This window comes from Bos taurus, chromosome 13 (assembly GCF_002263795.3).
Source record: "Bos taurus isolate L1 Dominette 01449 registration number 42190680 breed Hereford chromosome 13, ARS-UCD2.0, whole genome shotgun sequence".
In the NCBI taxonomy this organism is placed as follows: Eukaryota; Metazoa; Chordata; class Mammalia; order Artiodactyla; family Bovidae; genus Bos; species Bos taurus.
The window spans coordinates 69991907-70008083 of record NC_037340.1 but is presented as its reverse complement, the minus strand read 5'-3'; the positions used below and the strand labels follow the sequence as shown (position 1 = coordinate 70008083).

The following is a 16177-nucleotide window of genomic DNA, read 5'->3' as shown; positions in this document are numbered from 1 at the left end:
AATAAAGGACTCAGTTTGGAGACAAGGGAAATGAAGAAAAGAGGCAGCCATCCACGGTAGCCAAGAACCCACAGTTTCTGTACAGTTAGCTCCAATGGGTCATGATAGATAAGACGGTATTTGTAACATAAGCACTAAATAATTAAAAAAATAATAACAGAAGAGAGATGTGATAAGACCTAATGCTAGTGTGCAAGTAAAACTACTAAATTATCTTGGCATAAAGTAGGAGTTGAGGAGAGGGGAAAGGGCCAGCAAAAGCATTTCAAATATTTCCTATTGGGTGGAGGAGAAGGAAAGGAAAAAGAGACCCTGGGTGGGAGGAATTGATTGATAGTTCGTTGACACATCATAGAAAGTGGTTTTGTTTGTTTGTTTTTTATGAAAACCAGAAAAGGAAAAGTCAGCTCCATGGAAGGTAACATATAGTAAAGCTTCCAAAATGAGAAGGCAAAAGAGGAAAGACCAGCATCTCTTGTCAATTGTTCCATCCTTTCCTTTTTTTTTAAATTAAAAAAAATTTTTTTATTATGGAAACTTCTAAACACACACTACAAGAGACAGAATAAGACACGGACTCTCTGTGGACCTACTCCCGGGTTCAATCCTCTTTTTTTTAAGCTGGGGAAATACTGATTGTCACAGACCCTGCAACATTTCATTTCTCAATTTTCCCAGCAATTGACTTAGAATTTGCACACTCTTGTAGAAACTGGTGCTCCTCTTTACTGACCAAAAGATTTTTTTTCTCCTTCAATTCTTATTCTGATCTCCAACGATTCCAAAAATACACCATCTGAACAAGACAAGGCACAGTCTTTTCTGGTAAACATTTTAGCTTCTCCAAGATCGACTTTTTTGTGGCTAACAACTGGCAAATACAAAATGCTTAATCTTTCTGATTACCAAGACTCTTGAAAATCCTGCAGTTTGCACAAAACTTATGGATTTTTTTTTGGACAGGCTCTATCAAGCAGTGTTTACCTTCATGAACTAAATAAGTGTCACTGGGCTTCGAATGGTATTAATACCCTGATTTTGATGCCAGGTGTTAATGATTCTGGAAAATTCCGTATCATCACTCAGCTCCCTGGATAACCTCTAGATCCTTGGTGGAAAATGACAACAGAGTGTTCACGGATGTGTGTGCTTAGTCGATCAGTCGTGTCCAACTCTTGCGACCCCGTGGACTATAGCCCACCAGGCACCTCTGTCCATGGGGATTCTCCAGGCAAGAATACTGGACATAAATAATCACAATTACTAAGAAAGAAGGGGCTTCCCAGGTGGTGCTAGTGGTAAAGAATCTGCTTGCTAATGCAGGAGAGGCAGGAGACCCGGGTTCGATCCCTGGGTTGGGAAGATTCCCTGCAGGAGGCCATGGCAACCCACTCCACTATTCTTGCCTGGAGAATCCCATGGACAGAGGAGACTGGCAGGCCACAGTCCATGGGGTCTCAGAGTCAGACGTGACGGAAGTGACTTAGCACATGCACACGAAGACAGAAACCACAGCCAACTTTGGTCAAGATGTTGAAAACTTAAGAAGAAAAAAACGTTTGCAAGTGAAGAGATAGACGTCAGGCAGGTGGACAGGCTGGGGACACCAGTCAGGTAGGGACCTGAATTCCATGATTCCTGAATTCCATGATTAAATGGACCACTGAAAGGCCTGCACCAGTTGGGTTGTTCCAAAATGTTCATATTTTCCTTGTTTTTTTTCTTTTCTTTTGCATTGAAAACGTGTGATTTTTTTTTCTTTTTACATTGCCACAAAACAAATAGCAGAGCTGTGTTAATAATTTTCACGTCTGGTTTCAGATCGTTTTTGACACTGCCATCATGCTTCTGCTGATCGTACAGTCGCTTTCCCTGGGAGACTGGCTGAGGGAGTGCCCAGTCCTGATGCCCTCGGGTCCCCTCCCCCGCCCTGCCCCCAGATCATCACAAACAGCCTGGGATGACCCCAGTAAGCTACAGTTTGACCCCTGCCCTCCAGCCCTCCTGGTAAAGAATCCACCTGCAATGCAGGAGGCTCGAGTTTGATCTCTGGGTCGGGAAGATCCCCTGGAGAAAGGAATGGCAACCCTCTCCAGTCTTCTTGCCTGGAGAATCCCAGGGACAGAGGAGCCTGGCAGGCTACAGTCCATGGGGTCTCCAGAGGAGGATGTGGCTGCGTGACTAACACTGTTACTGCTGCTTCGACCCTCCATGGAGGGCTTGGTCAGTGGAGAGTCACGGGGGCCTGGCAGCCCCTGCACACCCTCTGCACTTCTCCTTGGCCCTCTCTGAACATCCCTCCGTCCTCACCCCAAATCCCAGCAGACAAATCCCCAATGGCAACCTCCCTTGCCATTTAGCACAAGCCCCTGCTTGGCTCCCCTTCCATTGTACCTGTAGATGCCTTGCTTCTTACGTCTTCCCACCCATGTGGAAGGATGGAACATTTTTCTCTCCCATCCTCCTCCCTTCGACCTGGGTCCTGTGCCTTCAGGGGTCTTGCTTTCCTCTCTCCACACCTCCAAACTCTCCCTCTTCCTGGCTCCTTCCTTTCGCCTGGTAGCATGCCCAGTTCTTCCTGCTCAGAACCCCCAGCCTTCTCAGGACCTTCTCTGGACCGAATTCCTCCGCTTATTTATTTATTTGCCTGCCTCAGGTCTTAGCTGCCTCTTGCGGGATCTTTTGTTGTGGCTCATGGGCTCAGTTGTCCTGAGGCATGTGGGATCTTAGTTCCCCAGGGATCAAACCCATGTCCCTTACATTATAAGGCTGATTATTAACCACTGGACCACCAGGAATGTCCCTGAATTCATTTGCTTTTCTGTGCCCCTCATTCTCCTTCTGCTTCCCAAGTGACTCAGTGGTACAGAATCCGCCTGCCAAGGCAGGGGCCTCAGGAGATGCAGGTTCAACCCCTGGGTCAGGAAGATCCCCTGGAGGAGGAAATGGCAACCCACTCCAGTATTCTTACTGATAATCCCATGGACAGAGGAGCCTGGTGGGCTACAGTCCACGGGGTTGCTAAGAGTCAGACACAACTGAGCGACTGAGCACTTAGGCACACACACCCTCCTTCCACCAAGTCACCCCTTCACCCTGTTTCAGCCCAACTCGGTCCAGGCCAAGGGCCCCACCTGCTCCCTCACTTGGTCAGGAAATCCAGCTCATCACTTGGACTTCTCTGAGTCTCCTTCTGGGAGGTGCCAGGCTTGTGGAACAAGGGGAAGCTGAGGGCCTCAGCCAGCTGCCTGGGTAGAACCCTCTACAACCTCAGACCTGGTGCCCCCTCCCACATGTCTGGGAGGAATGAGGTCCCCAGGACCACAGATTGGCCATTTCTTGGTGGGTCCCACAGGAATCCTAGACACCAGTGGACTGGTGTGGGGGGTGGGCCTCTGACCTTACCCTAGAGGCCCACACCAAGAACTCAACCCCCACCATAGCGGGGAAGGGGCAGTGCACAAATGGGACACCAATCTCCTCCAGGGCAGCTGCAGGCACCCCTGATTCAATGTGAATACCCTCCACACTCGCGTTTCCTCTCTTTCCTTGTCACAGCACAAAGGACCCCGGAGCTGGAAACCTGGGGTCATCCTGGAGCCCCTTAAAAGTCACCGAGGCTCCCCAGTTCCTCTTCTCATCTTCCAAGACGCTTTCCACTCCCATCTGCTGTTCCGGCCGCACCCTTGGCACCAACCCAGCCCGCTGCCCTGGCCCCTCTCATCACCCACGGGCAGGAAGGGGACAGGGAGGACTCCATGGCCGGTAGCTGAGGGGACAGAGGGCGGCAGGGGAGGAGGAGGAGGTGCAAGGGAAGGGGCCTACCATTGCAGAGGCGCTCAGTGATGGTTGGATAACGCAGGCAGTGATGACACGCAGCAGGTGGGGGAAGGGTGCCCTAATCCCAGCACAGCCCCCTGGGGCCGGGGAGGGGACAGAGGGATAAAGTCCCACCGTGGGAGCCTCCTGCCCGGCCTTTCCCAAAGGAACTGGGGCTGCCGGCCAACACCAGTGCAGCCAGGAATGTGGGAACCCCTGTCTGCAGAGGCTTGACCTGGGAAAGGCCCCCCTGGTCCCATGGTGGGTGGCAAGAGCAGGTGGGTGGGCCACGCTGTCTGGGGGTCAGAGAGGTCAGACCCTGGCTGGAAGCCCTTTGAATAGATGCCAGATGCACTGTCTAGCTCTGAGTGTTAAATGGACAGGAAGACAGAGCTTGGGACCCCGCCAGGGTGCAGACCCATGACTCTGACCTTGACCCTGACCCATCTCTCCAGCCAGCTCTTGGAAGCCCGGCAACTCTCCCTTCAAACGCCTGTCCTCTCTCGTCCTCAGCATCTCTTGCCTGGGCCACCAGCTTCCCCAGGGCACCCTCCTCTTGGCTACAGCGGGACCCGTGGTTCATCCATTCAGCACACCCAGGCAGGAGGTGGCCCCTTGCATCAAGGACTGTCTCCCAGGAGGGGAGCTCGATGCAGACAGACAATGACCGTGGAAGTGGCTGGGGGGAGCGGACCCACAGCGTGAAGACTGCGTGACCCCCCGCACCGCCCCAAAGTCCTCAGCCTGGCCCTGGCCCTCCTCATTCCAGAAACATCCCCCTGCCCCGAGGGCTCCACTCTCACTGGAGCACATCCCCTACCAGGCTTCTCTTGCCCTCCTCTCCTTCCCCAAGTCCCTTTCCCGATCCCTTCTGGGGCTTCTCCCAGTTCCCAGCCACCTCTGCCTCCCAGTCTGGGTGCCCTGAGCACAGAGTTTGGGGCCCACCTGTCTGCTTCCAGCAGGAAGTGGATGCGCAGCAGATGGCCCGGAGAATTAAGGAATTAAGGCAGAGCGGGTCTGAGATCAGGGCAGTGTCTGGGTAGAGGTCAGGTTCTGCCTATCCAAGCGTGAGTTTCCCATGGCAACGACCACCCCTCCCATCCCCCTGCCTGGTGAGGGTAGCCCCCTCCTCCCTGGCCTGGCTCTGCACCCGTCCACCCACGCCTGCCTCCTCTGTCACCAGCGGTAATCCTGTGTGGTTTTTACTCTGGTGCCCCTGAAAAGAGGGGAGAGGAAAGGAGGCGAGTCCTTCCCAGGGCCTTGCACCCAGCCCTCCAGTGGGAGCAGCTCCCAGGCTGCCGGCTGGAACTGGGCTAGCTGGCCACCCACTCGCGTCAGCACCCACCTTCTCGGGGGCTCCTGCTCGGGCCGGGCCGGCTGTTGCTGCCCAGTGGCCAGCACGGGGAAGGCAGACCCTTGCCCAGGACAGCTCATTACATTCTCCACTCTCCCCACACTTGACCACACGTGGTCACCCAGCCCCGTCAGGATGCATTGGCTGACATTTTGTCTGCCTGGCACCTTCTAGAATCTTCCCCACACCCATAGTCTGCATAGCAGCTACCAAGACCTGTCAGCTCTCTGTCCTGAAGACCTCTGGGAGTCACCCCTGCCCCGACCCAACGCCCCTCCCTATCCTTGTTAACCTGCTGCTTGAATGTTGCAGGCACTGCCTCCCTGGCCCCCCGCCTACTCTGAGCAGTGGCAGCAAAGGCGTTTTTTTTTGGAGACAGGTCTGTATGTGTCGTTCCCCTGCTGTAAAGTCCAGACTCCTCAGGGACATCCAGGGCCCCTCTGTTCTGGCCCCTGCCAGTCTCTCTTGGGGCCCGCCCCCCCCGCTAGTTGGAGCTCTGCAGGGCTCCCCAAACCCACAGGCTGTCCCCACCCCTTGCACATGCTTCTCCCCACAGGTGAACTCTAGAGGCGCCTGCATGGGGAGACGTCTCTGAGCCTTTCTCCCAACTCCGGTCACCTCTTCCTCTGTGACCCCCCCACTGGCCTCCCCGTGATCCTTGATATAATGAGTGTCCTGTTCATTATCCCTCTCGGGTTGCAGGGCTCTCTCCCCATCTCGGATGAGGTTTCTCAGAAGCAGAGTTGGAAACAGGGATTTAGCAACATGCGATTGATGGAGAGACGGCTCTCAGGAGAAACACATACGAGAGGAGGAAAGCAGGAAGGGACAGAGCAAGAAGTGGTCTCAGAAGAGCCTGATGTGGCCTGCCTGGATAGGGGGTGGGCTCTGGGGTATAATAGCCACACTGCTGGGCTGTCCCCTTGGAGTGAGGAGGCCCGTGGCTGCATCCTCGTATCAGGCAGTCATTGGCTGTGGGATGGGAGGGGTTGACACTCCCCAGGGGACGCCCCTTTCATCAGAGAATAATCCACAAGGAGGGGCAGCTGTGGGCATTAGGCATTGGCAGCAGGGGTTGGGGGGTGGGCACTGGCTGGGTACCGGGGGTCTGGCAGGTACCACCAGCATCCACCACACCCCCTGTCAAGTGGGACCTTTGATAGACTCTGAATAAATGAGGAGTATGTGCATTCTTGATCCATCTGGCTCTGACCTTCTCCAAGCCCACAGCTGCGATGCTGTCCTTGAATGTCCCCACATTTCAGTGAGTGAAAGAAGCCCAGACGTCCACCACCCAGGGAAGGACTCTGAGCTCGGCCCCAGGTGTCTCTTATGCGTCTGGCTGTGCAGACAGAATCTTTGGTCAGTGTTCTCAATGAGTCCTTGCAGTCAACCATTTTACAGATGGGAAGACAGAGGCTCGGAGGGGTGAACTGACACCGTGAAGGTTATGGAACTTGTGCTTGGAGGTCTGATCGACGCTCTGTCTGGTTCCTTCCCCCAGGTGTGCGCAGGGCCATGGAGCTGAGTCCCTCCCGTCCACCACAAGAGACTAGCAAAGTCCTGGGTCACCTCTGAGCTCCACAGCCTGGCTCAGCTAAACTCAGGGTCCCCAAGGGCCACATCTGGCATTTGCAATGGTTGGGAGGCCCACGCATGTATTTTGCGTATGATTTACATAATATTTGCATCTGGTTTGCATGTGTCCCTGCTGAGGACCCATCAGCACTGCACAATTTTTAAGTTGCTTCTAGGTAATTCTCAGAAGTCCGTCACCTGGGCTTTACAGAGTCCGGTTTCCTTAATCTCTGGACTGTCTCTCAGACTCTCACCTTAGGGCTGCACGCCAACCCACCCCAGGTCTTGGAGAGGTCACACTTCTGCCCAGCCAGAAGGAGGCACTCCCAACCCTTGCCACTGAAACATGTATGCACTTGACAGCAACCCCTACTGATGGTGTGGGTGCCATCAAAGTGCCAACTGGGCTTGGAGTGCATTGATGTTTACATTGACAGGAGCTGGACCTAGGCAGAGCCTTGCTACAAAGGTACCCCATGTGCAGGGAAGCTGAGCTGTGTCAGGAGGCTGAAGGTCCGGGGGTGCACTTCTCCCAGGGGCAGGGGCTCATCTGTGATGGGAAGGGCTTGTGTCAGACAGCCAGCAAGTTTCAGTCCTATTTCTGTCTCTTTCAGGGGAGTTATGGGGTTAGCCAAAAACTCATTCGGGTTTTTGTGTAGCATCTTATGGAAAACCCCATACGAACCTTTTAGCCAACCCAACACATTCCAGAAAGCTTTATGAGGCTTTCAAGGAGCTTATTTGGTGGGGTCTCAATAAAAAAAAGTGGGGAGCATGTCCTGGGGCAGGTGGATGGAGCCCAAAAAGGGGAGAGGAACTGCCTCAGATTCTGAGATCTGCGTGGAGGCAGGCAAGGGATGCCAAGCACCCACAGAACTCTGTGTGAAGAGACGCTATCTGTCAGGCTGCAGCTTCAGAACGGCTGGGATCTGTTCTCTCGTTCTCTCGTCTTCTCTGCTCCCAGGAGCCCGTTCTTCCTTCTGCCCCAGGGAGCCCACGGAGGAAGGAGGGGAAACTGCGGGAGTCTGGTAGACGTGCCCACTCGTGATCGCCCCCTGGACCTTCAATGCAAGACTACACACGTTCCTCTCCAGGTTTATCTTGTCATCCTGATGGCATCCTCATTCTTCTGAAGAGATGACCCATCTGTCATCAGGGGCTAATGAAAGTTGGCAAAAATCTGCTTCCGTCCACATGTCTGGAGGTGGACTGGGGTAGACAGGGTGCATCAGGATGTGGCCGAGCACATCCCAGGCAACAGAAAGCCTGATTCTGTGTGGCGCCTCCGCCCGCCTGCACCCAGGTGTGGAAACTCCAGTCGGAGTGGGGGCGGACGAGACCAGACTGTCTGCCTTCCTCCCTGGCCTCTGGCCTCCCTAGGCTTCCTGTCTGGCAGATGTAAAGGGGCCCCCTCACATTCAGGGGAGACCCCAGCCTTGGCTGGGTACAGCCAAGACCCTGAACATCTCCCCACCCATGTCCTCCCGGCCTTTCAGAATGCAGCCCCAGTGCTGGCTCCGAAACCAGTCCAGTTCATTAGAGAGGAAGCGTGGTGTTTGATATCAGCCACCTGGGGAAGGGGGAAGCAGGGTTCCTTCTGTCCTTTCAGCCCTGTGTTATGAAGGCTTTTCTGAGTTCAGACAAGGTCTACCTCATCCCTCTGAGTTGTGGATCCCACATCTGGGCTGGGGGAGGGAGTGAGGAAGAGGGCGGGACCCCTTGGAAAAGGACCACAGCTTTGGAGCCAGGGAGGTAGGGAGTTTTTCCCAGAGCCAGATAGGCAGTGCTGCCAGGTGGTCAGAACCCAGACTAGAGTTCTGCTCATCTCCCACTCAGATGTCTTTCACTTTCTGTGAAGTGGACATTTGGTGGCTACAAGATCAAGATCGTATTATGGATCCCATGTATCTTGCCCAGCAGCATGGACATCTTTGCTAAAGGCTGGAGTACCTTCGTTGGATTTGTGGTGGAAGATGAAAGGCTGTCTCAGACAGGCATCATTTGCTAGGAGTGGGAACCCACTGAAGCGGGTTCAAGTTGAGGTGGGTTATTGGAAGCAGACGGGGAAGCCTGTCACAATAGCAGCTCACCTCATTTCTTCCTGAGTACGCAGCCGCTCCACTCCACCCCATTCTTCTGCAAACTCTCCACCTCAGCTTCCCCGTAACTCCTGCCCAGCTACGGCTACAGGATGCCCTGGGCTCTCACTCCCCCTCAGGGACTCCACAGTGGGATGAATGGCATTCCCCCCGACCCCGAAACTCATGTCCATTTAGAAGCTTAGAATGAGACCTTATTTGGAAATAGGATCTTTGCAGATGTAAGTATTTAAGAGGCCAGACTGGATGCGACTGGGCACTAAACTCAATGACAGGTGTCCTCATAAGAGAATAGCAGCTAGAGACACAGAGAGACAAAGGCCATGTGAAGAAGGCCATGCGGAGACACAGAGAGAAGGCCACAGGAAAGAGCAGATGCTGAGAGATGCAGCCACAAGCCAAAGGTGGCAAGGATGCCAGGAGCCATCAGAAGCTGCAGGAGGTAAGAAAGCACGCTTCCCTGTGGCCCTGCTGACGCCTTGACTTTGGACTTCTAGCCTCTAGGATGGTGGGAGAACAACTTTCTGTTCTTTGAAGACACTTAACCTCTGGTAATTCGTTACAGCAGCCCTGGGATACAAACAGAACCTCCACCTGGAAGCTGGATCGCCCTCAGCCTCTGTGTTTCATTCAATCTCAAAGCCCAGGAGAGAGAACAGTTGGCCTGCCTGGCTTGGGTATGTGCCGCCCCCCCCCCAAACCACCCCACCCCACCCCGGACCCACAAGCTGGTATGGCTGGAAGAGGGCAGAGGCGCACATGTGGGCTTCAGAGCTGCCCTAGTCCAGCATCCTTGATAGCATCGCTTTTCCCAAAGGCTGTGAATTCACATCTCAAAGGTGAATTCACCTCTCCAGGTGTGCCTCAGAGTTCTGCATCTTCTGCACACTCACCTTTACTTGGGAAAAGGCAGAGATGGTGAGGATCACCTGGGTGGATGAAACAAAGCCAAGAATGAGTGGCACTCTGTTGGAAGACAGAATCAGGACTCAAAAGGCTTCTTGCAGCTTAGCAAGCCAACAAGATGATGATGAATGAGGATGACTATCAAGGTCAACTCCTGAGTTCCAAGAGTCAATTTCACTAGGGAAATTTGGAGGAAGCCTAACAACAGCTCCTTGTGAGAAAGACCTAAAGGTTTTCTTTGAGTCCTCACTGGAAATGAGTCAGTGCTGCGGGCTAGAGGGCTAAGAGCACAAAGAGAAGCAGAGCATCTTTGGCTGGGCTGGAGGGGTGATGGGCATTTGGGACTTCCTGCAGCCAGAGACCTGAGAGATAAGAAAAGGAGCAGGACAGCCTGACCACCGGGCTGGGTTGCGGAGGCTTAGGGAGCAGAGAGGGTTTAAGATGCCCGGGGAGGGGTCAGCAGAGATATCAGATGTCCTGGGCACCTCGGGACAATGAGGCTTCAGGGAGGCAGAGCAAGCGAACAGGGCCGGTCTGGGGCCTATTCCAAGGAGGTGGCTACAGAGGTGTTGCTGGCGCGTCCCCAAACACGATCATCTCGTCTTTAGAGCCCTGGACCGAGGGCTTTGAAGGGTGCGCATGGGCTTTGAAGACGAGTGTGTTCCGCGGGTGGACGGCTTTTAGCCCCGTGCCCAGGCCGGTCCCAGGGGTCTGGCTCGACTTCTCACCGCCACCGGGTGCACGCGGACGACGACGGTGGCAGATGGGTGTGTTTGGGGGGGTTCCCCCGGGGCGTCGACTACCTGCGCCCCTGCCACCCCGGGGCTGCTCCCTGCTTAACCTCTCGCTCGCGGGCGTCAGCCGGGAGCTGGGGCGGGGGGCTGGCGGCGGAGAGGGGGCAGGCGGAGGAGAGCGACGCGGCCCCAAGTTTATGCTAATCCGCACAGAGCCCGCCTCCCGCCTCCCCTCGGCGGCCCCAGGCGCGAGCAGCGCCGGCCACTCGGCGGGACGCAGCCGCCTCGAAGCGCCAGGCGCCCGGGCCAGCGAGCTCCGGGGGCCGCGACCGGCGGCGGGACCCGGACGGGCGAGCGGCGGGGCGGCGGGCGGACACCCGGCGGGGGCCCCGCGCGGGGCCAGGTGGAGACCCCGGGGGCCGCGATGGGCCGCCGCCGCCTGCCGGTCTGGCTGTGCGCCGTGGCGGCGCTGCTCTCGGGGGCGCAGGCCAAGGGCACCCCGCTCCTCACGCGGCCCGCGCCTCCGGGTGCTTCCCGCTACAGCCTCTACACGACGGGATGGCGCCCGCGGCTGCGCCCGGGGCCGCACAAGTAAGCGCGGGCCGCGCCGCGGGCGGGAAGCGGGAGGGCTGGGCCCCGGGCGGCGCTCCCACCTGCCCCGGGCCGCGCGCGCGGGGGCGCCGGGCACCCCAGGGCGAGCCCCCGCCCGGCCAGGCGCCCCACGCTCCGGGGGGCTGCGGGGCTGGTGAAGGAAAATAAGCCGAGGGGGCCTGGCGCGGCGGCTGGGGTCCTGGCAGTGCCCGCGGAAACCTTTCCAGCGAAGTAACATTTTCCAGCTGCGCTGTGTGCAGACTCCGGGCGCAGCGGACCAGGTGGAGGGAGCGGAGGGAGGGCGGACGGTCCGAGCGCGCGGAGCACGCGGGGCCACCCCCATCCCGCGCCGGGGCATCTCCTCTCTCCCGCTGCCCCGCCAGGTAGGAGATGGAGCCGTGCGCCCTGCGGCTCGCCCCCTCCCGCGGTCAGCCTGGACCCGCGCAGCCCTTGAGGAGCCCCCATGTGGCTGGGCCGCAGAGCTGGTCAGGGGCCCCCTGGGTCCTGGGCCTGCGTTGTGGCTCCAGAGCCCTATGGGGTCCAGTCCGCAAGTAGTTGGCGCCTGCCAGGCAGCGGCCTCCCCTGCCACAGCGTCTGGTCTTGAGTAGTTTCAGGTGAGTTAGGAGCTAGCTGAATGTGAGCTCCCGCTGAGTTTGAGCGGTATTATAGGAGAAGCACAGCCAGCCAGCCCGTGACTGACACTCGGTAGGCCTGGACGCATCAGTGCTGGCTTCCTGGAGGAGGTGGTACGAAAAGTGATCTGAGAGCAGGGAACCAGGAGCTAAGATAGGAGCGGGAAAACTCCAAGGTGGGATGTATTTCCCCAGGAGTCAGTCAGGGGAGGAAAGGTGCGAAGTGTGGCCTCAAAGGCACCAAGTTGGGACCTCAGAAGCTTCAATGCCATGATAAGGAGCGAAGAGCCAGTGAAGGAATTGGAGAGGGGTGGGGAGTGTGGCATGGAAAACCCAGGGTGGGCCTCTTCCCCAGGCCAGAAGGGTGGCTGCACCAGGCGCCTGGTTCAATATTGTACTTACATAGCCCGTGACCAATCCGACGGGGAGGCTGGGATCCGAGAAATCAGCAGTGGGGCTGGACCCAAGACCAGGGCCCTGGATCCCAGAAATAAGGAGGGGCACAGAAGGGAATTCCCTGGTGGCCCAATGGTTAGCACTCAGTGCTCTCACTGCCCTGGCCCAGGTTTGATCAGTGGTCGGGGAACTACGATCCTCCAAGGTGGGACAAGAAAAAAAAGAGGCAGAGAGATGAGAGTCTGGTCTCTTGCTAAGGCCCGAAGTCGGGGAGGGGAGGAGGAGCAGCCTCAGGGGGCCTGGCACAGGCCAGGTATTCCAAGGATGCCCTTTTCCCCTGCAGGGCCCTCTGTGCGTACGTCGTGCACAGGAATGTGACCTGCGTCTTACAGGAGGGAGCGGAGAGCTACCTAAAGGCTGAATACCGGCAGTGCGGCTGGGGGCCCAAGTGCCCTGGGACAGTCACGTGAGTGCACCCCCAGTCCCACCCACTCAGGATCCCAGGGCACAAGCTCCAGGCCTGCCTTCAGCGGAGGGCAGCAGCCGGCTCCACCAGGGCTGCGACTCCTGGGATTCCAAAGGGCCTTCCCTTGTGCCCACACGGGCAGGGAACAGGGCAGGCTCAGGCTGGAGCCCACAGAGGGTCCCAGGGGAGCAGCAGCACAAGGCAGAGGAGGGTGGGGACAGAGGCGAGCAGAGAGTCACACTGGCAATGGCTGATTGCAGAGGGGGCCCGTGGGCAGACCCAGGGAAGGTGGCGCTGACCGTGGAGAAGGCAGGCCAGGGGTAAGATGCTGGGAGCCCAAGATCTGGGGCTTCAGCCAGATGGGTGGGCCGAGGATGTGCTGCACGCAGGTGTGACGCACAGGTCTGTACTTGGAGATGTTCAAATGTGTGTCTGAAGACAGACCTGTTTGCTCCCGTGTATCAGTGGGTAAACAGGAGGGAGTCCCCATGGGGAGCACTCCCCTGCATCCCTGGGCCTCTCTGCTGTGCTTAGCATCAAAGGTGCCCTTCCGCCAGCCTCCCGGGCCAGAGCTGAATTCTGGGAGCAGGCCAGGGGGGAGGGGAAGGAAGTAAGAGGCCCTCCAGATAGGGAGTGGCCCCTAGGCAGTGTGACGGGCTGTCTGCCTCAGCTTCTCTGCCCTGCCTCTCACCTACCCAGAGGGGAGAGGCTGGGTTTTGTCAGAAGTTTTCATGGTGCCGCCAAAGCCAGAGTTGGAATTTCCGATGGCAGAGTGAGCCAGAGCGGGTCCAAGTGGTCTGGGGAGTCTGGGGGCTAAATTCCCACTAGTCTTTGGCCCCAGCAAAACAGCGGGCGGGGCTTTGACCTGCCCCTTCCCTAAGGCATCTCGGAGCCTCTGGAAGGCCTGCTGCCACCCCTCTGCCTTGCTAGCACAGACAAGGGGGAGATCCTGGCGGGGCAGTGAAGCTGGGAGACGTCCAGCCTTTCTGCCAGAGTCTTGAGAGCGGCCCTGGGTCCCAGCAGGGGGCAGGGTCCCCTGCCCATGGACACAGAGCCCTGCCTTCTCCCGCCCCCGGCCCAGGTACCGCTCGGTGCTCAGACCCAGATACAAGGTGGGCTACAAGACGGTGACGGACCTTGCCTGGCGTTGTTGCCCTGGCCTCGCTGGAGAAGGCTGTCCCGAGCACCTCACGGACCACGGGGCCACACCACCTCAGCCGGAGCCTGAGACCCAGAGTCCCTCTGGGCAGGTGGGCCCGGGCCCCAGGCCCCTTCCTTCCAGCAGAGTGGCCCCAAGCCCCCATGGTGAGTCTGCCCACGGAGACCCCCACCAAGGTGATCAGGCTTCTGGGGACTGACCCAGGCTGGTGGAGCCCGAGCCGGGTGGGGGAGGGTGCATCTCACTCTGGGCATGAGGGCGAGCCCCCCAGAGCCCCCCTGCCACAGCTGTTGGCGGGGAGCCATGCCCAGCAAGGTCGGCTTAGAACAGAAAATCTCTCGGCATCTGGGCCATAGGACAAGCTGAGTGAGCCAGGCCAGTGATACTCCTGGGGTTCTCACCTCCTCTTTCCCAGGAAGGAAAGGCCCGGGGCTGTTTGGTGAACGGCTGGAACGCCTGGAGGGTGACGTCCAGCGCCTGGCACAAGCATATGGTACCCTCAGCGGCCTGGTGGCTAGGCGTGACGACCCCAGTAGGATGACTGGTGGACCCAGGGCTCCTGCCACCCCCGTGGGCTTTGGGGTCATCCCCGAGGGCTTCGTGAGCCCCCGAGACAGAGCTGGAAAACCGCTCAGCCCGCCCCTGGATGAGATCCTGAGCAAGGTGACCGAGGTGAGCAACACACTCCGGACCAAGGTGCAGCTGCTGGACAAAGTGCACGGGCTAGCCCTCGGCCACGAGGCTCACCTGCAGCGGCTGCGGGAGGCGCCCCCGTCCCCCCTCACCTCCCTGGCGCTGCTGGACGAGTACGTGGACCGACGGCTGCACCGGCTCTGGGGCAGCCTGCTGGACGGCTTCGAGCAGAAGCTGCAGGGCGTCCAGAGCGCGTGCGATCTGCATGTGCAGGAGGTGCGGCAGCAGTGTGAGGAGGGCCAAGCGGCCAGCCGGAGGCTGCACCAGAGCCTCGATGGCCGAGAGCTGGCCCTGCGCCGGGAGCTCTCACAGCTGGGTACCCGGCTGCAGGGCCTGAGTGTGGCTGGCGGGGGCAGCTGCTGCGGGCAGCTGGCCTTCATCAGGGCCCGCGTGGACAGCCTCGAGAGGAACCTGCAGGCTGTGATTGAGGCCCACCGGGGCCGCGGCGCCCCCGATGGGGATGACCTCACGCGGCTGTCTGCCGCCATGCTCGAGGGGGGCATGGATGGGCTGCTGGAGGGCGTGGAGACCGCCAACGGGACAGGGGGTGGAGCCGGGGGCTGCTGTCTGGGGATGGAGGAAGGGGGCTGGGGCTCGCGCGGCTTCCACACCACACTGGAAGAGCGTGTGCAGAGGCTGGAGGAACGCCTGGTGACGCTGGCCGGGGAGCTGAGCCACGACCGCGCCCCTCCAGGCAGGCCGGCTCGGCCCCTCGTGCAGACGGAGCTGGCCGTGCTGGAGCAGAGGCTGGTTTCACTGGAGACCTCGTGTACCCCCGGCACCACCTCTGCCGTCCTGGACAAGCTCGGGGCCGAGGTGAAGGCCTGGCAGAGCCGGAGTGAGGCCCTCCTGCGCCAGGTGGCCAGCCACGCGGTCCTGCTCCAGCAGCTCAATGGCACCGTGGCTGAGGTCCAGGGGCAGCTGGCGGAAGCGACGGGCAGCTCTCTCCAAGGCGAGATCACCCTGCTCAAGGTCAACCTGAACTCTGTGAGCAAGTCACTCACGGGCCTCAGCGACTCCGTCAGCCAGTATTCCGATGCCTTCTTGGCCGCCAACACGTCCCTGGATGAGCGGGAACGCAAGGTGGAGGCTGAGGTCCATGCCATCCAGGAGCAGGTCAGCAGCCAAGGCTCACGGCTTCGGGCCGATCACAGGCAGGTCCTGAGCCTGCGGGGGGAGCTGGAGCAGCTCAGGGCCAGCATGGCTGAGGTGGCTGGCGGGCTGAGTCGCTGCCAGGACACGGCCCAGGAGCTCCGGCACGCGGTGGGACACTTCGATCAGAGGGTGGCCCGAGTGGAAGGTGCCTGCAGGAGGCTGGGCCTGCTGGCTGCGGGCCTGGACAGCTTGCCAGCCGAGTCGCCGGGGCCCAGGGAGGGCCTGTGGGACCATGTGGACCAGCTGAATCGCACGCTGGGCCAGCACGCCAAGGACATCGCCCGCCTCCGGGATGATCTGCTGGACTGCCGTGCCCAGCTGGCTGATCGGGCGCGGCCAGGGCAGGCCAATTAGGTGGGCTGGCCAGGACCCAAACCCCCTCAGATCCTGCCAACCCTGGGAGCAGACCCTCCCCGCTGCCTCCGCCCCCACACACACCAGAGCCCAGCCTTGCCCAGCGGTGTCTCCCAGCCTCCCCTGGCCAGCGCGGATGCCATTTTGGTAAGGGTTTGAAGGAACAGTCTTGGTCCAGCTTCACCTGACTGTCCAGGCACCAAAACCCACCCTAGGTGTTGCACCAGCTGGACAATTCGGG

At 58.8% G+C, this 16177-nt stretch overlaps 1 protein-coding gene across 1 annotated transcript; it reads left to right on the top strand.

Annotated features, from left to right (window-relative positions):
* The first annotated feature begins 10880 nt into the window (after positions 1-10880).
* EMILIN3 (elastin microfibril interfacer 3) lies at positions 10881-16140 on the top strand. Its single transcript, XM_025001251.2, has 4 exons — positions 10881-11081; positions 12453-12575; positions 13657-13880; positions 14150-16140. Exons 1-4 carry the CDS (start codon positions 10915-10917, stop codon positions 15934-15936), a joined length of 2301 nt encoding a protein of 766 aa, XP_024857019.1. The 5' UTR covers positions 10881-10914; the 3' UTR covers positions 15937-16140.
* The last annotated feature ends 37 nt before the right edge of the window (positions 16141-16177 follow it).

Coding starts and splice junctions, on each gene's coding strand:
- EMILIN3 (XM_025001251.2), top strand. CDS start 10,915: ATGGGCCGCCGCCGCCTGCCGGTCTGGCTGTGCGCCGTGGCGGCGCTG. Junction 12,576..13,656: donor AAGTGCCCTGGGACAGTCAC/GTGAGTGCACCC, acceptor CCCCCGGCCCAG/GTACCGCTCGGTGCTCAGAC. Junction 13,881..14,149: donor AGTGGCCCCAAGCCCCCATG/GTGAGTCTGCCC, acceptor CCTCTTTCCCAG/GAAGGAAAGGCCCGGGGCTG.